The sequence below is a fragment of the Physella acuta genome, unplaced genomic scaffold (genome assembly GCF_028476545.2).
Source record: "Physella acuta isolate Inbredline_101_S28 unplaced genomic scaffold, ASM2847654v3 ptg000658l, whole genome shotgun sequence".
NCBI classification, from domain to species: domain Eukaryota; kingdom Metazoa; phylum Mollusca; class Gastropoda; family Physidae; genus Physella; species Physella acuta.
In genome coordinates, this window is record NW_026732177.1 from 37,658 (window position 1) to 65,593 (window position 27,936).

General features: G+C 41.4%; 1 protein-coding gene across 1 annotated transcript; it reads left to right on the forward strand.

Annotated features, from left to right (window-relative positions):
* Positions 1-26,721, forward strand: LOC131948688 (synaptotagmin-9). Its single transcript, XM_059310344.1, has 4 exons — positions 1-800; positions 15,917-16,037; positions 25,140-25,311; positions 25,928-26,721. The coding sequence occupies exons 1-4, from the start codon at positions 15-17 to the stop codon at positions 26,148-26,150; spliced, it is 1,302 nt and encodes a 433-aa protein (XP_059166327.1). The 5' UTR covers positions 1-14; the 3' UTR covers positions 26,151-26,721.
* Positions 26,722-27,936: the final 1,215 nt, after the last annotated feature.

Genomic DNA, 27,936 nt, shown 5'->3' on the forward strand with positions numbered 1-27,936 from the left:
TGGTCGGCCTTGTCATGGTCATAGCCTGGTACATCTACCGGAAGAAGAAAGGTCTGACCCTGCTGCCCACCACTGACGCCTCCACCGGCCTCCCCACCCACCAATGGGCCGCCAGCTCCGGCCCCATCCCCATCAGCCGGAGCTACCCGGACATCAGCCGGTCATCAGAGCCGGGGAAAGGCTCTGGTAACGTCAGCAAGAAGAATATTTTGATCGCTGACCGCCAGTGGACGCTGCCCACGGTGCCACAGCGGCACCAGAACTTCCAGCGCCTGATCTCTCACCGGCTGAACATGTCGCAGATCGAGTTCACGGTCCAGAGCGTCAAGCAGAAGGAGCAGCCGGACCTCGGCGCCATCAAGCCGGAACTCTACAAGCAGGCCTCCGTGGACAGCCTGCGGTCCGAGCATGTGCCGTGCGGCAAGCTGTTCTTCAGCCTCCGCTACAACCCGGAGGAGCTCACACTGGTAGTCAACATCAACCGCGCGGAGAGTCTGCCGGCTAAAGACTTTTCCGGCACGTCGGATCCGTACGTCAAGGTTTACCTCCTGCCGGACCGGAAGACGAAGCTCCAGACCAAGGTGCACCGGAAGACCTTGAACCCGGAGTTTAACGAGACCTTCACCTTCGTGGTGCCGTACGACGAGCTGTCCCAGCGGTGCCTACAGTTCAACATCTACGACTTCGATCGCTTCTCCCGACACGACGCCATCGGCACGGTCAAGGTCAAGGATATTCTCGGGGAGGGGAGTCTGACCAAGGAGACGTATTTTGTCAGGGATATCTACGCCGCACAACAGGTCAGTTCAAAGTCTTTTAGTTACTGGTCTAACGGTCCAACTATTTGGTCTAACGGTCGAACTGTTTGGTCTAACGGTCGAACTGTTTGGTCCAACTTTTTGGTCCAACTTTTTGGTCCAACTTTTTGGTCCAACTTTTTGGTCGAACTGTTTGGTCTAACGGTTTGGTCCTACACTGTTGGGTCCAATTATCAAACGCACTAACAGGCCCACGGTCTAACAGGCCCACGGTCTAACAGGCCCACGGTCTAACAGTCGCCATGTTCTAAACAAGCAAGTCTGTCAGTCTGTTTTGTCTTAATATAAAGTCTAGCTATACACAATACAAAGAATCGATTATTTAATAACCTTTGATCTAATGGTCTAACGAAACTAACGATCCGATATTTTAACGATCCAAACGATGGTTTAGCCATCTATTTGGTTTTCGCGAAACATGTTAATATTGAGGTTAGTACCGCGCTGGAGTCCACCCAGCTGTAATGGGTACCTGACACCAGTTGGAAAAAACAAAATCAGCTCGGAATGGCCTTGAACAGTTTAATTGTATAGGACACACAAACATTCTGCCAAAGTCAGAGAAAAATACATTTTAATATCTCCGACAAATCTCGGACAGGACATTTGGATCATCAAATAATCTCTACCATTTGAAATGGCTATAGCACAGACAAGAAACAAAACAGAGAAAAAAAATACGGCAATTTTTGTGTGGAAATCCCACGGTTAAATATTCTAGAGACTCCGGGTCAGGCCAGGGGTCAGGTCCCCTCAGACCCGCTAGACCCTTGAAACGAGTGAGGACATTTATTATTTAACCGTAATGCTCCGAGAGTCGACGAAGAAAATAAAAAGAAATAGCGATGATTCGATTTGTTGCTAGTTTTTGGGGCTCAACTTAATTAAACATTTCACGTCTTCATGTGTGGTGTTCTTTCACCAGCAGGACCGCAGTGCTTTATGTTAGCACTGGTGCTAAGATGTGGGGTCAGTGCTTTATCTTAGCACTTGTGCTAAAATGTGCGGTCAGTACTTTGATGTTAGCACTGGTGCTAAGATGGGTGGTCAGTACTTAAAGTTTAGAGCAAAGATGTGCAGTCAGTGCGTTGAATTGGTTTATACCAGGGGTCGGCAACCTTTTGAAGCGGAAGAGCCAAAAGTTACAATTTTCAAAATTTCCCTGGCTTTAAAGAGCCACTAACATTTTTTTTATTTCAAATATTTTATTTTTTTATTAAGATTATTAGTATTTGTTCAAGGAGCTGGAGAGCCGCATCTTGATATCAAAAGAGCCGCATGCGGCTCGCGAGCCGCAGGTTGCCGACCCCTGGTTTATACCCCTGAGAACACATTGTTGAAAATAGAAGAGAATGTTGAGGACAACCAGCCAACAGTTGACAACCATGTGAACGTCTGACAACCAGCCAACAGTTAACAACCATGCCGGTAGAGGTTGACTCACCATATAGACACAACACATCCCATAGAGACACAACACATCCCATATAGACACAACACATCCCATATAGACACATAGACACAACACATCCCATATAGACACATCCCATATAGACATAACACATCCCATAGAGACACAACACATCCCATATAGACACAACACATCCCATATAGACACATAGACACAACACATCCCATATAGACACATCCCATATAGACATAACACATCCCATAGAGACACAACACATCCCATATAGACACAACACATCCCATATAGACACATAGACACAACACATCCCATATAGACACATCCCATATAGACATAACACATCCCATAGAGACACAACACATCCCATATAGACACAACACATCCCATATAGACACATAGACACAACACATCACATATAGACACAACACATATAGACACAACACATCCCATATAGACACAACACATCCCATATAGACACATAGACACAACACATCTCATATAGACACAACACATCACATATAGACACAATACATTCCATATAGACACAACACATCCCATATAGACACAACACATCCCATATAGACACAACACATCCCATATAGACACAACACATCCCATATAGACACAACACATCCCATATGGGATGTGTCCATATGGGATGTGTTTGTGTCTATATGGGGGTTGGGATGGTGTTGTGTCTATATGTGTTGTGTCTATATGGGTGATTGTGGTTTGTGTCTATATGGTGATGGTGTTGTGTCCTATATGGGATGGTTTGTGTCTATATGTGATGTGTTGTGTCTTATAATGAGATGTGTTGTGTCTATGTGTGATGTGTTGTGTCTATATCTGATGTGTTGTGTCTATATGTGATTGTGTGTGTCGTATAGGAGATGTGTTTGTGTCTATGTGTCGTATATGGGATGTGTTGTGTCTATATGGGATGTGTTGTGTCTATATGGGATGTATTGTGTCTATCACATATAGACACAATACATCCCATATAGACACAACACATCCCATATAGACACAACACATCCCATATAGACACATAGACACAACACATCTCATATAGACACAACACATCACAATATAGACACAACACATCCGATATTAGACACAACACATCACCCATAGACACAACACATCTCATATAGACACAACACATCACATATAGACACAACACATCCCATATAGACACAACACATCACCATATAGACACAACACATCACCCATATAGACACAACACATATAGACACAACACATCACCATATAGACACAACACATATAGACACAACACATCCCATATAGACACATCCCATATAGACACAACACATCCCATATAGACACAACACATCCCATATAGACACAACACATCACATATAGACACAACACATCCCATATAGACACAACACATCCCATATAGACACAACACATCCCATATAGACACAACACATCACCACATCACATATTGACACAACACATCCCATATAGACACATAGACACAACACATCACCACATCACATATAGACACAACACATCCCATATAGACACAACACATCACATATAGACACAACACATCCCATATAGACACAACACATCCCATATAGACACAACACATCCCATATAGACACAACACATCCCATATAGACACAACACATCCCATATAGACACAATACATCCCATATAGACACAACACATCACCACATCACATATTGACACAACACATCCCATATAGACACATAGACACAACACATCTCATATAGACACAACACATCACATATAGACACAACACATCCCATATAGACACAACACATCACCATATAGACACAACACATCACCATATAGACACAACACATATAGACACAACACATCACCATATAGACACAACACATATAGACACAACACATCCCATATAGACACAACACATATAGACACAACACATCCCATATAGACACAACACATCCCATATAGACACAACACATCACATATAGACACAACACATCCCATATAGACACATCCCATATAGACACAATACATCCCATATAGACACAACACATCCCATATACACACAACACATCCCATATAGACACAACACATCCCATATAGACACAACACATCCCATATAGACACAACACATCCCATATAGACACAACACATCTCATATAGACACAACACATCTCATATAGACACAACACATATAGACACAACACATCCCATATAGACACAACACATCACATATAGACACAACACATCACATATAGACACAACACATCCCATATAGACACAACACATCCCATATAGACACAACACATCACATATAGACACAACACATCCTATATAGACACAATACATCCCATATAGACACAACACATCCCATATAGACACAACACATCCCATATAGACACAACACATCACATATAGACACATCCCATATAGACATAACACATCCCATATAGACACAACACATCCCATATAGACACAACACATCCCATATAGACACAACACATCCCATATAGACACAACACATCCCATATAGACACATAGACACAACACATCTCATATAGACACAACACATATAGACACAACACATCCCATATAGACACAACACATCCCATATAGACACATAGACACAACACACCTCATATAGACACAACACATATAGACACAACACATCCCATATAGACACAACACATCACATATAGACACATCCCATATAGACACAACACATCCCATATAGACACAACACATCACATATAGACACATCCCATATAGACACAACACATCCCATATAGACACAACACATCACCATATCCCATATAGACACAACACATCCCATATAGACACAACACATCCCATATAGACACAACACATCACCACATCCCATATAGACACAACACATCACATATAGACACAACACATCACCATATCCCATATAGACACAACACATCCCATATAGACATAACACATCCCATATAGACACAACACATCACATATAGACACAACACATCACATATAGACACAACACATCCCATATAGACACAACACATCCCATATAGACACAACACATCACATATAGACACAACACATCCTATATAGACACAATACATCCCATATAGACACAACACATCCCATATAGACACAACACATCCCATATAGACACAACACATCACATATAGACACATCCCATATAGACATAACACATCCCATATAGACACAACACATCCCATATAGACACAACACATCCCATATAGACACAACACATCCCATATAGACACAACACATCCCATATAGACACAACACATCCCATATAGACACATAGACACAACACATCTCATATAGACACAACACATATAGACACAACACATCCCATATAGACACAACACATCCCATATAGACACATAGACACAACACACCTCATATAGACACAACACATATAGACACAACACATCCCATATAGACACAACACATCCCATATAGACACAACACATCACATATAGACACATCCCATATAGACACAACACATCCCATATAGACACAACACATCACATATAGACACATCCCATATAGACACAACACATCCCATATAGACACAACACATCACCATATCCCATATAGACACAACACATCCCATATAGACACAACACATCACATATAGACACAACACATCCCATATAGACACAACACATCACCATATCCCATATAGACACAACACATCCCATATAGACACAACACATCACATATAGACACATAGACACAACACATCCCATATAGACACAACACATCCCATATAGACACAACACATCACCATATCCCATATAGACACAACACATCCCATATAGACACAACACATCACATATAGACACAACACATCACATATAGACACAACACATCACATATAGACACAACACATCACATATAGACACAACACATCCCATATAGACACAACACATCCCATATAGACACAACACATCCCATATAGACACAACACATCCCATATAGACACAACACATCACCACATCACATATAGACACAACACATCCCATATAGACACAACACATCCCATATAGACACAACACATCCCATATAGACACAACACATCACATATAGACACAACACATCCCATATAGACACAACACATCACATATAGACACAACACATCACATATTGACACAACACATCCCATATAGACACAACACATCCCATATAGACACAACACATCCCATATAGACACAACACATCCCATATACACACAACACATCCCATATAGACACAACACATCACATATAGACACAACACATCACATATAGACACAACACACCATTACTTTATTAATTAGCCTAGAGGCGAGTACAAAGAATCAAAGATTAATTAAGTCCTACTTATCTCCCCTCGGCCATATGGAACAATAATTTCTAATTATCGAGAGGTTCCCCCACCCCAGCATTGTTTGAGGCCCCCCACCCCCAGCATTGTTTGAGGCCCCCCCCCCCCCCGACCCCTCGCTGTGTGGTGTTGACCTCATGAATACATTTGTCCCCCACAGCGCGTGTTATATCATACATGATTAGCTTCCCGGGGGGGGGGGGGGGCGTGATACATCGCTCATCTGATGGTGGGGGGGGGGGGGGGGCTAATCCAATCGCTCGTGTGACGAAATCAAAATTCCCGACATTGGAGGAAACAAAAAATGTAATGAATATTGTGCTTTAGTTGAGGTGAATGCAGGGTGGGCAGGTTAATAAATGTGACATTAGTGCAGGGACTCAGCTCTTGTTTGATGTCACTTTACCGAGGGGTACTTCGTTACTCTAGCTACTGTAAGCCATCTATTACTTTACCGAGGGGTACTTCGTCACTCTAGCTACTGTAAGCACATCTATTACTTTACAGCTATGTACCTTGGACAAACTCTTTCATCCACATTGTTTTGTTATAATAATGAAAATGTCCTATGTCTACTTCATTACAATACAAATAAAGTACGACATAGCATAACAGTCTAAATAATATGTCAAGTATTAACGAGAATGTCCAAGTATGTGACGTGACGCCACTAGACATTGGTCTATGTGACGTCAGGGTGGCACATACATCAGTCGTTACGTCAGGAGTTATAGATGTGTCACGTGGTCTAAAGGACGTTACCTCTAATATCAGGTTGACAGAATATATGTGACATAATGTCAGTATTTATGGGATACCTGTAATGTCAGACTGACAGGATATATGTGACATAATGTCAGTATTTATGTGATACCTCTAATATCAGACTGACAGAATATATGTGACATAATGTCAGTATTTATGTGCCACCTCTAATGTCAGACTGACAGAATATATGTGACATAATGTCAGTATTTATGTGCCACCTCTAATGTCAGACCGACAGAATTCCTCGATTAGCTCCCATCTTGCAGTTAGTTAGACCAGCACTCCACACAACTTGCAAACAAGTCTCACGACAATAGACTACAACAACCGCGATAATAGATACAGGGTGGGGGATAATAGGCGTCTATAGTCTCATACCACTGACACACGCACACATACATACCTACACACACACTGAAACACACTGACGAAAAAATGACACACACTCTGTCACACACACACACTAACATTCTCTGACGCACACAGAACACGCACACACTGAAACCTACTGACGCACTCTGACACACACACTGTCACACACACTAACACACCGAGACACACACACACACACACACACACTGACAAATTGAGACACATGACACCACGCCCCCCCCCTACCCATCTCTCTTGACGATGTTCTAACAACTGGCGTGTGTTGGATTATCCAGCGTAAAACAGATTGTGTGGGTATTGATTGGTTCTAACAACTGGCGTGTGTTGGATTATCCAGCGTAAAACGGATTGTGTGGGTATTGATTAGCTGCTGGCAGACGTAAATCTCAGCTAATGATGTAAGCAGTCAAGGAAGGTCAGGGTCAGATGTGTTATCGAGGTCAGCAACCTGTCTTGTCAGCACCAAGTCAGATGTTGAATTTATCAACGTTCTATCAACACTCATGCGAGACATTTCAATCAATACACATTTTAGATTTCCAAAAGCTCAGTACAAATTTTAGATTTTTCTATAGCTCAGCACAAATTTCAGATTTTCTAAAGCTCAAATTTTAGATTTTCAAAAGCTCAGTACAAATTTTAGATTTCCAAAAGCTCAACACAAATTTTAGATTTCCAAAAGCTCAACACAAATTTTAGATTTTCTAAAGCTCAGCACAAATTTTAGATTTTCAAAAGCTCAGCACAAATTTTAGATTTTCAAAAACTCAAAACAAATTTTAGATTTTCCAAAGCTCAAAACAAATATTAGATTTTCAAAAGCTCAGCACAAATTTTAGATTTTCAAAAGCTCAGCACAAATTTTAGATTTTCAAAAGCTCAGCACAAATTTTAGATTTTCAAAAGCTCAACACAAATTTTAGATTTTCAAAAGCTCAAAACAAATATTAGATTTTTTTAAACGCTCAGCACAAATTTTAAATTTTCAAAAGCTCAGCAAAAATTTTAGATTTTCAAAAGCTCAACACAAATTTTAGATTTCCAAAAGCTCAACACAAATTTTTGATTTTCAAAAGCTCAACACAAATTTTAGATTTTCAAAAGCTCAAATTTTAGATTTTTCAAAAGTTCAGCAAAAATTTTAAGATTTCCAAAAGCTCAGCACAAATTTTAGATTTTCTAAAGCTCAACACAAATTTTAGATTTCCAAAAGCTCAGCACAAATTTTAGATTTTCAAAAGCTCAGTACAAATTTTTGATTTTCAAAAGCTCAACACGAATTTTAGATTTTCTAAAGCTCAGCATAAATTTTAGATTTTCAAAAGCTCAACACAAATTTTAGATTTTCGAAAGCTCAACACAAATTTTAGATTTTCAAAAGCTCAACACAAATTTTAGATTTCCAAAAGCTCAACACAAATTTTAGATTTTCAAAAGCTCAGTACAAATTTTTGATTTCCAAAAGCTCAACACAAAGTTTAGATTTTCAAAAGCTCAGCACAGATTTTTAGATTTTTCAAAAGCTCAAATTTTTGGATTTCCAGAAGCTCAGCACAAATTTTAGATTTTCAAAAGCTCAGTACAAATTTTAGATTTTCAAAAGCTCAACACAAATTTTAGATTTCCAAAAGCTCAGCACAAATTTTAGATTTTCAAAAGCTCAGTACAAATTTTTGATTTTCAAAAGCTCAACACGAATTTTAGATTTTCTAAAGCTCAGCATAAATTTTAGATTTTCAAAAGCTCAACACAAATTTTAGATTTCCAAAAGCTCAACACAAATTTTAGATTTTCTAAAGCTCAGCACAAATTTTAGATTTTCAAAAGCTCAGCACAAATTTTAGATTTTCAAAAACTCAAAACAAATTTTAGATTTTCCAAAGCTCAAAACAAATATTAGATTTTCAAAAGCTCAGCACAAATTTTAGATTTTCAAAAGCTCAGCACAAATTTTAGATTTTCAAAAGCTCAGCACAAATTTTAGATTTTCAAAAGCTCAACACAAATTTTAGATTTTCAAAAGCTCAAAACAAATATTAGATTTTTTTAAAAGCTCAGCACAAATTTTAAATTTTCAAAAGCTCAGCAAAAATTTTAGATTTTCAAAAGCTCAACACAAATTTTAGATTTCCAAAAGCTCAACACAAATTTTTGATTTTCAAAAGCTCAACACAAATTTTAGATTTTCAAAAGCTCAAATTTTAGATTTTTCAAAAGTTCAGCAAAAATTTTAAGATTTCCAAAAGCTCAGCACAAATTTTAGATTTTCTAAAGCTCAACACAAATTTTAGATTTCCAAAAGCTCAGCACAAATTTTAGATTTTCAAAAGCTCAGTACAAATTTTTGATTTTCAAAAGCTCAACACGAATTTTAGATTTTCTAAAGCTCAGCATAAATTTTAGATTTTCAAAAGCTCAACACAAATTTTAGATTTTCGAAAGCTCAACACAAATTTTAGATTTTCAAAAGCTCAACACAAATTTTAGATTTCCAAAAGCTCAACACAAATTTTAGATTTTCAAAAGCTCAGTACAAATTTTTGATTTCCAAAAGCTCAACACAAAGTTTAGATTTTCAAAAGCTCAGCACAGATTTTTAGATTTTTCAAAAGCTCAAATTTTTGGATTTCCAGAAGCTCAGCACAAATTTTAGATTTTCAAAAGCTCAGTACAAATTTTAGATTTTCAAAAGCTCAACACAAATTTTAGATTTCCAAAAGCTCAGCACAAATTTTAGATTTTCAAAAGCTCAGTACAAATTTTTGATTTTCAAAAGCTCAACACGAATTTTAGATTTTCTAAAGCTCAGCATAAATTTTAGATTTTCAAAAGCTCAACACAAATTTTAGATTTCCAAAAGCTCAACACAAATTTTAGATTTTCAAAAGCTCAACACAAATTTTAGATTTCCAAAAGCTCAACACAAAGTTTAGATTTTCAAAAGCTCAGCACAGATTTTTAGATTTTTCAAAAGCTCAAATTTTAGATTTCCAAAAGCTCAGCACAAATTTTAGATTTTCAAAAGCTCAACACAAATTTTAAATTTTCTAAAGCTCAGCATAAATTTTAGATTTTCAAAAGCTCAACACGAATTTTAGATTTTCTAAAGCTCAGCATAAATTTTAGATTTTCAAAAGCTCAACACAAATTTTAGATTTCCAAAAGCTCAACACAAATTTTAAGATTTTCAAAAGCCCAAAACAAATTTTAAATTTTCTATAGCTCAGCACAAATTTTAGATTTTCAAAAGCTCAGCACAAATTTTAGATTTTCAAAAGCTCAAAACAAATTTTAAATTTTCTAAAGCTCAACACAAATTTTAGATTTTCTATAGCTCAGCACAAATTTTAGATTTTCTAAAGCTCAGCATAAATTTTAGATTTTCTAAAGCTCAACACAAATTTTAGATTTCCAAAAGCTCAGCACAAATTTTAGATTTTTAAAAGCTCAACACAAATTTTAGATTTTTCTATAACTCAGCACAAATTCCATTAACTATGAAAGACCGGCAAAGTAAAGTTGCGCTAGTAAAAAAAAATGATTAGACCTGACGATTCATTAAATTCTAATATTGATCTCAAACATCATGAGGTATTGACGGCACAGCGCAGGTCACTCATAGCAAACAATGTCAAACAAGCACATTTCTATCAGGCAGAAAAAGGGAATTCCCTCTAGGCACGAATTACACCACGTTTAGAAAGGGCTTTTATTGGAACTTCCCGATCGCATTAGGCTAATAAAGCAAGTAAAATATCAATAAACAAGTCATTGACAAATCATGATGGAGGCTGACGGGGTACTATACTGCCCCCCCCCCCTAAATTTTAAGACGCCTCCAAACTGTGTCTCATATATAAGAATAGAAAAATTAGGCACGGTTATATATTTGGTGCAGAGAACCCCCCCCCCCCCCTCATATTTGCCCTAAACTGAATCATCCCTGTAGGCGATGTGTACCGATAGTTTGTTCTGTTCTAGCTAACTTTGTGGTGGGATGCAGCTTGTAACACTAGTGGTATGTAAGCGGCTTTGATATAAACAGCTGTGATGTAAGCAGCTGTGGTGTAAACAGCTGTGATGCAAGCAGCTCTGATGTAAGTAGCTGTAATGTAAGCAGCTGTGGTGTAGGCAGATGTGATGTAAGCACTTATTCTGTCACGTTATACAGTAGTTTAAGATTAATCTAACGATTCGTCCATTCGAGTGTTGATTAATGCTATCAGCATGTTCACTAGCCGTTCACTTGACCAGTACACTTATGTATAGGTCAGCTTCACCAGTACACTTATGTACATGTCAACTTGACCAGTACACTTATGTACATGTCAACCTGACCAGTTCACTTATGTACATGTCAACTTGACCAATATACTTATGTACATGTCAACTTGACCAGTATACTTATGTACATGTCACCTTGACCAGTACACTTATGTACATGTCAACTTGACCAGTACACTTATGTACATATCACCTTGAGACCAATAAATTGACGTGAGGTCACCTTGACAAGTACAATAATATACAGAGCATGACAATTAAGGTAATTTAAGACTGTTGTTCATACTTGACTTCTTTCGTTTGACGGCTTGATGGCTTCCAAGATCTGATTGCTATCAAGGCAGGCAGGATGCTATTGATCTATTTCAATTTATTTTAATGCATCAGCCATGCACATTACTGTCGTAAGCTACATTTTTAAAATCATTCAGGTAATTACTTGATATGAGGAATATTAGATCGATTTTCTACCTTCGTGGTTAAAGGATTTTTTTTTTAAATAAAAAAGTCAATTAATGTACTCAATGCAAGTTTTAGAATGAACCTAATGAAGAGCATTAATTAGAGAAGTCATCTGTTAGAGAGGTACAGGATTGATCATACCCGCCCCCAAAATATAAACTAAAAGTTTATGACCATACAAAAGATTGTGGCTACCATAGACAAGATTGTGGCTACCATAGACAAGATTGTGGCTACCATACAAAAGATTGTGGCTACCAAAAGATTGTGGCTACCATACAAAAGATTGTGGCTACCATACACAAGATTGTGGCTACCATACAAAAGTGTGTTGCTACCATACAAAAGATTGTGGCTACCATACACAAGATTGTGGCTACCATACACAAGATTGTGGCTACCATACAAAAATTGTGGCTACCATACAAAAGATTGTGGCTACCATACAAAAGATTGTGGCTACCATACACAAGATTGTGGCTACCATACAAAAAATTGTGGCTACCATACAAAAGATTGTGGCTACCATACAAAAGATTGTGGCTACCATACAAAAGATTGTGGCTACCATACAAAAGATTGTGGCTACCATACACAAGATTGTGGCTACCCTTCCACTGAGACACTGTAGCCACGGCCAACTGATGTAGCCTAGCGCCGACTTTCACGCACCATTTAAGATGGGACGCTCAGCAGAGCGTGTTGGATCAATATCGGGGGATTCCCCACAATCAACAATTTACTAAATAAATCCAATGTGTAAGAGTGAGATTTTAAATGCACTATAAAAAATAAAATAAAAATTAAACATACTTGTTCGATTTGGATTATGCACACACAAATGGGGAGCAAACTATGTTGTAGCGAGAGGTGAAGGTCATTTATGGATTACTCCCGCAACCCACGGTTATTCAAGAATAACGGGTAGTCTAGAACTTTCTATAACAACAAACTTTTAATTTCTCTTAAAACAATATAAAACCAGATTTCTCATTTAGAAATAATTCAACAAGCGTTTATCAATAACGTTATATGTAATACAATTTGTAGACAACACTTCAGCGACAACCACTGACTAGACAACCCTCAGACAACCCTCAGACAACCACTGACCAGCCAACCCTCAGACAACCACTGACCAGCCAACCCTCAGACAACCACTGACCAGCCAACCCTCAGACAACCCTCAGACAACCACTGACCAGCCAACCCTCAGACAACCCTCAGACAACCATTGACCAGCCAACCCTCAGACAACCACTGACCAGCCAACCCTCAGACAACCACTGACTAGCCAACCCTCAGACCAACCCTCAGCCAACCACTGACCAGCCAACCACTGACCAGCCAACCCTTAGCCACCCACTGACCAGACAACCACTGACCAGACAACCACTGACCAGCCAACCCTCAGACCAGCCAACCACTGACCAGCCAACCCTCAGACAACCACTGACCAGCCAACCCTCAGACAACCACTGACTAGCCAACCCTCAGACCAACCCTCAGCCAACCACTGACCAGCCAACCACTGACCAGCCAACCCTCAGACCAGCCAACCACTGACCAGCCAACCCTCAGACAACCACTGACCAGCCAACCCTCAGACAACCACTGACTAGCCAACCCTCAGACCAACCCTCAGCCAACCACTGACCAGCCAACCACTGACCAGCCAACCCTCCGACAACCACTGACCAGCCAACCCTCAGACAACCACTGACTAGCCAACCCTCAGACCAACCCTCAGCCAACCACTGACCAGCCAACCACTGACCAGCCAACCACTGACTAGCCAACCCTCAGACCAACCCTCATACAACCACTGACCAGCCAACCCCCAGCCAACCACTGACCAGCCAACCACTGACCAGCCAACCCTCATACAACCACTGACCAGCCAACCCTCAGACAACCACTGACCAGCCAACCCTCAGACAACCACTGACCAGCCAACCCTCAGACAACCACTGACCAGCCAACCCTCAGACCAGCCAACCCTCAGACAACCACTGACCAGCCAACCCTCAGACAACCACTGACCAGCCAACCCCCAGCCAACCACTGACCAGCCAACCCTCAGACCAGCCAACCCTCAGACAACCCTCATACAACCACTGACCAGCCAACCCTCAGACAACCACTGACCAGCCAACCCTCAGACAACCACTGACCAGCCAACCCTCAGACAACCACTGACCAGCCAACCCTCAGACAACCACTGACCAGCCAACCCCCAGCCAACCACTGACCAGCCAACCCTCAGACCAGCCAACCCTCAGACAACCACTGACCAGCCAACCCTCAGACAACCCTCATACAACCACTGACCAGCCAACCCTCAGACAACCACTGACTAGCCAACCCTCAGACAACCACTGACTAGCCAACCCTCAGATAACCACTGACTAGCCAACCCTCAGACCAACCCTCAGCCAACCACTGACCAGCCAACCCTCAGACCAGCCAACCCTTAGCCACCCACTGACCAGCCAACCCTCAGACAACCCTCATACAACCACTGACCAGCCAACCCTCAGACAACCACTGACCAGCCAACCCTCAGACAACCACTGACCAGCCAACCCCCAGCCAACCACTGACCAGCCAACCCCCAGCCAACCACTGACCAGCCAACCCTCAGACCAGCCAACCCTCAGACCAGCCAACCCTTAGACAACCCTCATACAACCACAGACTAGCCAACCCTCAGATAACCACTGACCAGCCAACCTTCATACAACCACAGACCAGCCAACCTTCATACAACCACAGACCAGCCAACCCTCATACAACCACTGACTAGCCAACCCTCAGATAACCACTGACTAGCCAACCTTCATACAACCACTGACTAGCCAACCCTCAGACAACCACTGACTAGCCAACCTTCATACAACCACTGACTAGCCAACCCTCAGACAACCACTGACCAGCCAACCTTCATACAACCACTGACTAGCCAACCCCCAGCCAACCACTGACCAGCCAACCCTCAGACAACCACTGACTAGCCAACCCTCAGATAACCACTGACCAGCCAACCCTCAGACAACTACTGACTAGCCAACCCCCAGCCAACCACTGACCAGCCAACCCTCAGACCAACCCTCAGCCAACCACTGACCAGCCAACCACTGACCAGCCAACCCTTAGACAACCACTGACCAGCCAACCACTGACTAGCCAACCCCCAGCCAACCACTGACTAGCCAACCCTCAGACCAACCCTCAGCCAACCACTGACCAGCCAACCACTGACCAGCCAACCCTTAGACAACCACTGACCAGCCAACCACTGACTAGCCAACCCTCAGACAACCACTGACCAGCCAACCCTCAGCCAACCACTGACCAGCCAACCCTACCATTTCAGGAGAAAGCTGACATCGGAGACCTGATGCTCTCCCTCTGCTACCTGCCCACGGCTGGCCGGCTGACACTCACGGTCGTCAAGGCTAGGAACCTTAAAGCTATGGACATAACCGGTTATGCCGGTAAGTGCTAATGGTGTTCGTTTCCTGTCAGTTCATGTATCCTGTCAGTTCATGTATCCTGTCAGTTCATGTATCACGCTGTTTTCATTGGCTCCAGACTAAGGTAGTTTTACATGCTAGAGACCCCGACCCCTGTTTGTATTCACCCGACCCCTGTCTTTTCACCCGACACATATCTGTACATAACAGACCCATGTTTGTATTCATCTGACCCATATCTGTACATAACAGACCCATGTTTGTATTCACATGACCCATATCTGTACATAACAGACCCATGTTTGTATAAATCCAAACACAATTTGTAGCCTACAACTCTTTAAATGAGACCCATGTTATGTGGGGGGGGGGGGGGGGTAAAGGAAATGATCAGGCCAGCCAACATATGTAATGGACATTAAAAGTATGTGTGTGTGGGGGTGGGTGGTGGTGGTCAACTGAAGGTCATTTAGCCAGGACTACACACCATAACACACTGTTTAAGGTTTGACACATGTCCCCCCCCACCTCTTCGTTTGAGTCATTACCCCATTTAGTGTTGTGAGCCATTGATTGAGAAAACAAGCAAAGATAAACGTTACACTCACGGCGGTACCATCACGATATCTTTAATCCCCCCCCCCCCCCACCCCCACCCCCACGACAGTTTACAAAAACCAACACTTGGATCAAAAACTTATATAAGTACTCTCATGGGGGAGTAATTTACTAATGGAGGTGAATTTTTTTGAAATGTATGAGCCAATGTCTAGACCAACATAGAATGGACTATTTATATGATAGCTGGGTGGCGAAACTAGACCTCAAATAGTTTCTAGCTGGATGGCGAAACTAGACCTCAAATAGATTCTAGCTGGATGGCGAAACTAGACCTCAAATAGTTTCAGTGGAACAAGCTGGATGGCGAAACTAGACCTCAAATAGTTTCTAGCTGGATGGCGAAACTAGACCTCAAATAGATTCTAGCTGGATGGCGAAACTAGACCTCAAATAGTTTCAGTGGAACAAGCTGGATGGCGAAACTAGACCTCAAATAGTTTCTAGCTGGATGGCGAAACTAGACCTCAAATAGTTTCTAGCTGGATGGCGAAACTAGACCTCAAATAGTTTCTAGCTGGATGGCGAAACTAGACCTCAAATAGTTTCTAGCTGGATGGCGAAACTAGACCTCAAATAGTTTCTAGCTGGATGGCGAAACTAGACCTCAAATAGTTTCCAGCTGGATGGCGAAACTAGACCTCAAATAGATTCTAGCTGGATGGCGAAACTAGACCTCAAATAGTTTCAGTGGAACAAGCTGGATGGCGAAACTAGACCTCAAATAGTTTCTAGCTGGATGGCGAAACTAGACCTCAAATAGATTCTAGCTGGATGGCGAAACTAGACCTCAAATAGTTTCAGTGGAACAAGCTGGATGGCGAAACTAGACCTCAAATAGTTTCTAGCTGGATGGCGAAACTAGACCTCAAATAGTTTCTAGCTGGATGGCGAAACTAGACCTCAAATAGTTTCTAGCTGGATGGCGAAACTAGACCTCAAATAGTTTCTAGCTGGATGGCGAAACTAGACCTCAAATAGTTTCTAGCTGGATGGCGAAACTAGACCTCAAATAGTTTCAGTGTAACTAGCTGGATGGCGAAACTAGACCTCGAATAGTTTCTAGCTGGATGGTGAAACTAGACCACAAATAGTTTCAGTGGAACTAGCTGGATGGCGAAACTAGACCTCAAATAGTTTCTAGCTGGATGGCGAAACTAGACCTTAAATAGATTCAGTGTAACTAGCTGGATGGCGAAACTAGACCTCAAATAGTTTCAGTGTAACTAGCTGGATGGCGAAACTAGACCTTAAATAGATTCAGTGTAACTAGCTGGATGGCGAAACTAGACCTCAAATAGTTTCTAGCTGGATGGCGAAACTAGACCTCGAATAGTTTCATTGTAGCTAGCTGGATTGTGAAACTAGACCTCAAATAGTTTCTAGCTGGATGGCGAAACTAGACCTCAAATAGATTCAGTGTAACTAGCTGGATGGCGAAACTAGACCTCAAATAGTTTCTAGCTGGATGGCGAAACTAGACCTCAAATAGATTCAGTGTAACTAGCTGGATGGCGAAATTAGACCTCAAATAGTTTCAGTGTAACTAGCTGGATGGTGAAACTAGACCTCAAATAGTTTCAGAGTACCTAGCTGGAAGGTGAAACTAGACCTCAAATAGTTTCTAGCTGGAAGGTGAAACTAGACCACAAATAGTTTCTAGCTGGAAGGTGAAACTAGACCACAAATAGTTTCTAGCTAGATGGTGAAACTAGACCTCAAATAGTTTCTAGCTGGAAGGTGAAACTAGACCTCTAATAGTTTCAGTGTAACTAGCTGGATGGTGAAACTAGACCTCAAATAGTTTCTAGCTGGAAGGTGAAACTAGACCTCAAATAGTTTCAGTGTAACTAGCTGGATGGTGAAACTAGACCTCAAATAGTTTCTAGCTGGAAGGTGAAACTAGACCTCAAATAGTTCCCCTCCGCCACGTTTAATATGTCAACACCATTTGATTCGGCAAATAAATCGAAGCGCTGTTGTCTGAGACGACGTATGTCGACGAACGTGTGAAAATTGTCGCCATTTAAGCGCGGTCAATACCGATTTCATCCAAATGTCTCGGGCGCTTTGTTGGGCTGAAATTTACCCTGGTGTGTGTGTGTGGGGGGGGGGGGGATAGCTGGACTAGTTGTTTTGATCAATGCCCTTGTGTATGTGCGTGAAGGTCATCTCGATAAACCACGTGACTAAGGCCATGCTAACGGTACAGATTCTTGTACAAATTCTTGTACATATCTTGTACACATTATTGTACACATTAGTGTACACCTCTTGTACACATCTTGTACACATCTTGTACACATCTTGTACACATCTTGTACACATCTTGTTCATATTCTTGTACACATCTTGTACACATATTGTACACATCTTGTACACATCTTGTACACATCTTGTACACATCTTGTACACATCTTGTACACATCTTGTGCACATTCCTGTACACATTCTTGTACACATCTTGTACACATCTTCCTAATAAAGTTGGACTTCATGCTTTTGCACAGGTATGATATTGATAGACGGGGGGTTTTAAGAAACATCCTTGTACGTCTGCTGACAACATATTGTACGTCTGCTATCATTAACCAGGACATTGAAATAGCTTGGCACAGCATGTTGTAAAGATAGGTCTTAAAATGAACACCAAAGTCTATTGTACCACTCAGGTTAGAAGACAAACTGAGGGAGTAATCACAGATGGTGTGACTTGCTTCAAAGATATCAGTCATAGAATATGGGAACTGGCCAATCGTTTAGTATGCTAAATAATAGATGGACATCATGAAAAATAAGCCTAATTACCTAGGTTTAAAGTACTGTGCTTACCCATTACATACAGCTCTACTGATGAGAATCATCTGGCCAAAGACCATCTTAAATTAGAAGTTAAAGCTTATTCAACATTTAGCTGTAGTTATCAAACACAGGAGATGGACAATATTGGCCCAAGTGCTAAGAATGAGAGCAGACACATTGTGTAGCACTACTCTCAGATGAACACCACAGGGCTAGAGAAACGTGGACGGCTATAAGAAAGTTGGAGAAGATCAACGGAGGAAGTGTTGACCGAAAACGGCCTCACATTCCAACAGACAGGGTTTCTAGATGGAGACAGACAGGCAGAGGTTTTAACTAGAGGCAGCAGGAAATGGTGCTCACATGCAGAGTTTCTTCCAGGCATCTCTTCGGGGGGGGGGGGCTGTAAGCCCCCCCCCCCTCGAAAAATTTCTACCGCCCCCCGAACGAAATGAAATTTATATAATTTATATAGAAAATATGTACTTTTAACAGAGTCCGCCCACCGAAGAAAGTCTACCGCCCCCCCCCCCCCGAAAATTTCAAGTGCCCCCCCCCGGAGAAAAAAGTCTGGAAGAAACACTGCTCACTTGTGGATGCCTCGTGCGTCAAAGGGCGTTGGTCAGATGACAATCGGAAGTTGAAACGTGCTAGCCAATCAAATGTCTTCTAGCCAAGAACACGTGGTATCGACTACTTTCTCTGACTTGTGATTAATTAAGCTTCTAAGTTAACTGTTTGACGACTTAATGAATCTAATCAATAGTTAGAGGGGCATAATGGCTCGTGTGGAATGAGGCGCTAAAGATTAGCGTTAGGTGGGTGGGGTTAACCCGGTTGTAGGGGACAACCCGGGTCTAGGGTTGGCTGGGGACAACAGGGGTCTAGGGTTGGCTGGGGACAACCCGGGTCTAGGGTTGGCTGGGGACAACCCGGGTCTAGGGTTGGCTGGGGACTACCCGGGTCTAGGGTTGGCTGCCCCCGCCCCTCCCTTCTCAAGTTCCCCATGCATAAAACATGTCTTCAAACATGTCTTTAAAACATGAAGTGTCTACGTTTGGCCCAGTGTACTTTAACACCCAGACGTCCACACTCACGTGACTGTTGTTGTTTATGTCTACTCTGCCTTCTTAATACAAAGACGAGAAGAGAGATAAGCCGCTAATCCTAGTGGATTAACCTGACTCTCCATGTTTGTGTGTGCAATCAGAGCCTGTCATTCGGCCAGCGTCTCGAGAATAATTTACACAGGTTGGGGCAAGTCAAAAATAGGACGAGTGATGCACCCGTACACCTCACTACCCGTACACACCCTTACACGCCCCGTACATACACCGTACACCTCAACCCCAATTGTACACACCCATGTACACACCTGTACACACACCGTACAAACACCGTATACACCCGTACACCCCGTACACCTTACGTACACCTCACAACACATGTACACACCCCGTACATCTGACGACCCAGAATGCACTACGAGCTGTCAGTTTTTAAAGCAGACGATGCCAAGCATCCCCTGTCATGGCGGCTTGATCGTGAGAACAATTTGCAATTCTGGAATCTTTCTTCGCTCAACTGTCCTACTACTGGGTACAGAGGGGCCGGGGGGGGGGGGGAAGTTGAGGGGTGGGGGTGTCCAATCGTTTGAACATTTGATAAGTTCCATTCGTCAGGTGTAACACAGCAAAAGATTTGAGTTGAAGAAAACAATATGCCAGCCAATGTGGTGAGAAATTCTATTTCTACAAGATTCTTTTCTATTTGAAAAGTTTTTGTGCTTAAGAATTGATTAGTGTTATATAAGAATATTCGAGAAAGTTTAGCGGAGATCACTCCAGCTTTATTTTTTTAAATTACAAAGAAATAAAACCCAGAAAAACTTAAGAAAACAACCTTCCAAGTGCATCAACTAAACGATAATTTTCTTAGTTAATCGAGTTAAAGGAAGGTTGGAGGATTGAACTAGCGGTCAGGCTAAATATCACGTGACAAAATGTCCGCCTGAAACAAAACAGGAAGTCCGGCTTATGAGCGGAAACCTCTCAAACTCCGCTGGTCCGTTTTTTCCCCAAATTTGAAAGTTTTTATTCCAGAAAGTGGGCCGGGCTACACTTGACCTAGATTTAAAACGTCTTTCGGTTGAGGGATTTTTTTCCGTTTCACACATAATTAAAACTCTTGGTGGTCTGGGTTGGAATGAAAGGTGCTGATGTCTTTTCTATTTATGGTCTTTTTGATCTAATTGTTTTTCTGTTCATTCTAGTCTTTCTTATGTTTTCAGTGGGTTTTGTTTTGTTTCTTATGTTTTGATGTTTTTATGTTTTATGTTTCTTATGTTTTGATGTTTCTGGTTTCCTGATGTTGTTTTCAGTAGTCAATAACTTTCGTTATTTGGCATCGATACCCACAGCGCTAAACTTTGTACTCATATCGCCCTAACTTCTTCATTTGGCATCGATACCCACAGCGCTAAACTTTGTACTCGTATCGCCCTAACTTCTTCATTTGGCATCGATACCCACAGCGCTAAACTGTGTACTCATATCGCCCTAACTTCTTCATTTGGCATCGATACCCACAGCGCTAAACTTTGTACTCATATCGCCCTAACTTCTTCATTAGGCATCGATACCCACAGCGCTAAACTTTGTACTCATATCGCCCTAACTTCTTCATTTGGCATCGATACCCACAGCGCTAAAGTGTGTACTCATATCGCCCTAACTTCTTCATTTGGCATCGATACCCACAGCGCTAAAGTGTGTACTCATATCGCCCGGAAATCCATTATTAGGAGTGCCAAGACATTTTGCCGCACGGAAGCGTTTAAGGCATAAAGGCACGCACGAAGTGACCTGGTATTCATTGCCAGCAAACGTCTTCAACTGTCAGACTGTGTCAGACACATTAAGACATTCAAAGACATCACGGCAAGACACATTAAGACATTCAAAGACATCACGACAAGACACATTAAGACATTCAAAGACATCACGGTGAGACACATTAAGACATTCAAAGACATCACGGTGAGACACATTAAGACATTCAAAGACATCACGACCAGACACATTAAGACATTCAAAGACATCACGGCGAGACACATTAAGACATTCAAAGACATCAATAGTGCGAGGTCAGACACATTAGGACAAAGACACCATAAATTATCCAATCGACATTCCACTGATAAAAACTTAAGATTTTTTGGGAAGGTGGGGAGGGGGAAGAATCTTGATAGCATAGTCAGTGTTGGTGTTAAGGTGTTAGAATCCCCCCCCCCCACACACACTCCGATAACCGTAAACCATGTCCAGTCAATAGTTCTCGTGTCGTTTTTTATTTAAAAAAAATATTTTTAAAGTTTAAAGGTATTAAAAACCGGACATTTACCTTCTTAAAATATTATTGAATATATATATATATATATATATATATATATATATATATATATATATATATATATATATATATATATATATATATGTGTGTGTGTGTGTGTGTGTGTGTGTGTATTGCCTACGGCTCTGGTTGCATTCCAACCGAATCAATCGCAAAAAAAGCGTTAAAAATTTGTAATGTGTTTTTTTTTAATCAGCTCAAATATCCGAAGCAAAAAACTTAATTAACCAAACAGATATTTCTATAATTTTTTATATTTTTTTTTTTGCATCCTCACGTGATAATCTTATTCTTTTTGGGTTGCATAAATTTGCCGGATCAACCAAATACCCTCATCTCACGTGACCTTATTTCCGACCATCCACTCAGCCGTATAAACTTCTTAGCCATGTATCACCCCCCTCCCCCTCCCGCCCCACCCGACATCCACCACTAATGAACTCTGCCCAACACATCCGGTGGGAACAAATTTGGAGCCATCCTAAGCTTCTGGTGTCCGTCACTCCCTTGACAGGAGTCTAGTTTGAATCTTCACCGCCACAACAATTTTATCGATTGCTTTGTGCTTCAGTTGGAGGGCACATAAATATTAAACGACATTCATTCTGTTAATAGGGAGTGTTCATTTTTTTTTCTTGCTTGTTTGGCTGCGACTTGTTTACAAACTGATCTATCATCAGATTAATTTTGTACGGGACACCGCGGGCACACAAATAAATCTGATTAAAAAAAAACGTTTTAATAACATGCTTTTATGTAATTATGCAAAGGATAAAATAGACACATTTTCTTTATATATATAATCATGCATTACTATTTATATAACAAACAAGAAAACCGTGGGTCACTATATTATCTATTGGATATCTTTACTAATATTTAGGACGAGACCCGCGCTTTTCTTTATTGTTTGGGGGTGGGGTGTTATCACTTGCAGTACCGTTTGAACGTTAACATATTGGTGTATGTTAATGTTGTATGTTTGTGTGACATACACGTATTCTGGTGCTAAATTTAAGGCGTGGTCGTCCATATGGTGGTGTATGGGGCTGCGTTCCGGGGGGTGGGGGGGGGGGTAGTGACGGGAGAATCTGACTTGTGCCGATGACGACGAGGGTTGAAATAGGGGGGGGGGGGGGGGGGCTAGAACATCGACCACAATAATGATTATATAAAGATCAAAATGGCCGTTAAAGAAATCCTTCGCTCCACTTTCAGAATACAGAAAAAATGCATATGTTAAACACTTTCTTGTAAGGATATCTGCATTTAAAGACGGTCATTTACATTTTTAAATCACCATTCTAGGATTTTTTTTAAATTTTGTAAATAAAGCGGGGCTACTCATGCAAATGATTTTAATACGGTAATATTTGAGTCATGTCCCTTGTATCGGTGATGTTCAAGTTATGTCCCTTACAAGATAAATTTTGATGTTACACAACCCGTTCTCTGGACTAACGTTTGTTACACTTTATGAACTTGATGAATGCAAGCACGTAGCTGGATTGTAGCTTCACATTTATAGGCATGGGCTATAACTTGTCATTAATAGTTGTAGTTGTAACTTAGCATTTTATCGACATGGCTTGAACCTTGACATCTTCTAGACATGGGCTCTAAATTGTCATTTATATTTATGGGTTGTATCTTGACATTTATACTTATGGGTTGTGACTTGACATTTATACTTATGGGTTGTATCTTGACATTTATACTTATGGGTTGTGACTTGACATTTATACTTATGGGTTGTATCTTGACATTTATACTTATGGGTTGTAACTTGACATTTATACTTATGGGTTGTAAGTTGACATTTATACTTATGGGTTGTAACGTGACATTTATACTTATGGGTTGTAACTTGACATTTATACTTATGGGTTGTAAGTTGACATTTATACTTGTGGGTTGTAACTTGACATTTATACTTATGGGTTGTAACTTGACATTTATACTTATGGGTTGTAACTTGACATTTATATTTATGGGTTGTAACTTGACATTTATACTTATGGGTTGTAACTTGACATTTATACTTATGGCTTGTAAGTTGACATTTATAAACAAAGGTTGTAAGTTGACATTTATAAACAAAGGTTGTAAGTTGACATTTATAAACAAAGGTTGTAAGTTGACATTGTAAACATGGGTTGTACCTCAAGTGTGACATCTGGAAGTTAAACACCCCCCCTCCCCTAACATCCCACCATTTTATTAACACCAGCTGACATGATGTCAGACATGTTTTGTTTGACGTCACACATTGACGTGTTCCACCTGTTCCAGACCCGTACGTCAAGGTGTGTCTGATGTGCCAGGGGCGGCGCATCAAGAAGAGGAAGACGTCCGTCCAGAGGAACACGCTCAACCCGGTGTTCAACGAGGCGCTGGTGTTTGACGTCCCGCAGGAGAGTGTGGAGGACGTCTATCTGGTCGTCAAGCTGGTGGACTACGACAGGTCAGTGGGGTCACAGGGCAGGGGTCGTACGTCACGTGGCAGGGGTCGTACGTCACGTGGTGGAGGGGTCGTGTTCGTGGGGGTCAGTTGTCTTTTGTGGGGGTCAGTTGTCTTGTGTTGGGGTCAGTTGTCTTGTGTGGGGGTCAGTTGTCTTGTGTGGGGACCATTGTCTTGTGTGGGGGTCAGTTGTCTTGTGTCTTGTGTGGGGGTCAGTTGTCTTGTGTGGGGGTCAGTTGTCTTGTGTGGGGGTCAGTTGTCTTGTGTGGGGGTCAGTTGTCTTGTGTGGGGGTCAGTTGTCTTGTGTCTTTTGTGGGGGTCAGTTGTCTTGTGTGGGGGTCAGTTGTCTTGTGTGGGGGTCAGTTGTCTTGTGTGGGGGTCAGTTGCCTTTTGTCTTGTGTGGGGTTTGATTACCTGGTGTCATTGGGTGGGGTTTATTTTTTGGTATTTTCTGAGGGTTATTTAGGCTTTTTGAGGGTCATTTATTACTGGTCATTTGGCTCAGTTACTTAATGTAACTTTTTGGGGTCATTTAGTTTAGGATAATTTGACTAGGGTGATATGAAGGACGCCGTGTTACATGCAACAGTCAGTGACGTCATCTTACCTTCCTCCACAGGATCGGCAGCGACGAGTTGATGGGGTGTGTGGCCATGGGGCCGAAGATCAACGGTCAAGGTCGTGAGCACTGGTACGAGATGCTGGAGAGCCCGAGGAAGCCCGTGGCCCAGTGGTACTCACTGCTGGAACACGTGACCCTGCCCACCAGCAGTAACGGCAAGTGTTGCCTACGTCAGCGGCAGTCTACAGAGGAGTCCAATCATAGCGACGGCAACCTTTAGAACATTCGAGATCATCTAGAACAATCGATAACATCTAGAACATTTGGAGATGTCTAGAACTTTTGCGACCTGCAGAACATTTGTGAAGCTTTAGACTGTTCTTGACCACTAGAACTTTTGGGACACCTAGACCTTCGTGTTGACACAGAAAAGAATGAGTGAAACACCAATGTTGTTGTTATCAAGTCGTCTGGTCTGGTCTAATGTGTTACCTACCAGCGGTGCATGTCTGTTTCACGCCTGACCGCCCACGGCACCACACATCTGTACCAGGAAGCCATGTCAACTGTTGCTGCTGACAATCTTTCTAAAGACGAAGCGAAATTCCAGGGCCGTTTTTCGTTAATTAAAATCTATTTTTATACAGTTTGTTATGTTTGCAGACGAAAGGCCGTGGTCACGCTCCAGTTCACAGCCGGTAATTCTTGTGTAAAGCAGGAAGAGATGGATAGTTTAGGGAGGAGTAGCGTATGCCGAGGGCGACTCTACGCTGACTACTTGCTGGAAATTCCGGAACCTTAACCGTCTCAAGTCTGACTACAAAAATCCTTCGACGTCACCCCCCCCCCCCCCCCCCATACCCCATGGTGTGACATAACGCCCCACCCTAATTCCCTGCCCTCGGGGACAAAACAAATGCGATCAGCTGCATGATTGTTTTCAAACAGAAAAAAACTGTTTACGAGCTTGCTTCAGTACCACAGGAGCAAAGCACCGATCAAGCTTCAGAGAAAAAAAGTTTTGCGAAGACAATGTTTGAAAAACACAAATACCTTTGACAATTTACGCGGCATCCTTAAAGCGTTGTAATCAACTTTTCTTGTTTCGTTCTTTGTACATGTTTTTTTCGTTTTAATGCAGTTGAAAAAAAAATGTATATCTGTGATGATAAAGCCATAGAACAAAACAAGTTCAAATAGAGATACCAAAAAAAAAATAAAAAAAAAACTAAAAACTAACCAATCAGCTTTAAGGTATAAAATAAGCTAGCCAATCAGTGTAGAAATAAATCAAAGGCTAACCAATCAAAACGCGTATAGCGGCATTTAAACATTATATTGATAGAACCCTCAATCCGCGGTCATATTTAGCTTTCAGGATACATCCCTAGTATGGGGCAATGTTGTAGGATAATCTATCCCTATTTTGTAGGATACTGTGTGACTATCTTGTAGGATACTGTGACTAGATCAGCCGCTGAATGTTTTAATCTACTTGATTATATTACTTAGTGTAATCAGCGAAAGATGAATATTTTGTACGATAATCCTAATAGTTTTCGCGCTTTATATTCTTTCTTTCACTGAGCAAAAGTGTAGCTTCATGAAATTTCTTCAACACACCTTAGCGACAAACGCTTTAACTGAAGAAAATAAAACTGTTTAATTCTATAGGTCGAGCTGACCTTAATCCTGACTGTGGTGGGGGGAAATTGCTTGCTTTCTTTATTCTTCTTGTTATTCTTCTACTAGTTTCCACATATAGTTAAAACTACGGTGACGAGGACGAGAACTCTCATATCCGTACAGTAAATAAGACAACTCGAATATCAGTTTGATTCACAGTATTTTACTTATTACACATCCGATGCTTAACACAATATATACTTCTTGTCTACACCTAATGTTCAATATTTCCTACACTATTGTCCCTACGCTGTTCCCTAACTCTACACTTGTATCCGTCCTCTAACTACAAAGTCTCAACCTCGACTGCTAGATTCAACTGTCTCCTAACCCTCATCGTCCTCACTTCTTTGTCTTCCCCATCCGGTCTAACCTAATTT

Excerpts from the sequence above, each read along its gene's own strand:
- LOC131948688 (XM_059310344.1), top strand. The coding sequence starts at position 15 with ATGGTCATAGCCTGGTACATCTACCGGAAGAAGAAAGGTCTGACCCTG. Across the intron at positions 801-15,916 it reads ATATCTACGCCGCACAACAG|GAGAAAGCTGACATCGGAGA; the intron begins GTCAGTTCAAAG and ends CTACCATTTCAG. Across the intron at positions 25,312-25,927 it reads AAGCTGGTGGACTACGACAG|GATCGGCAGCGACGAGTTGA; the intron begins GTCAGTGGGGTC and ends CTTCCTCCACAG.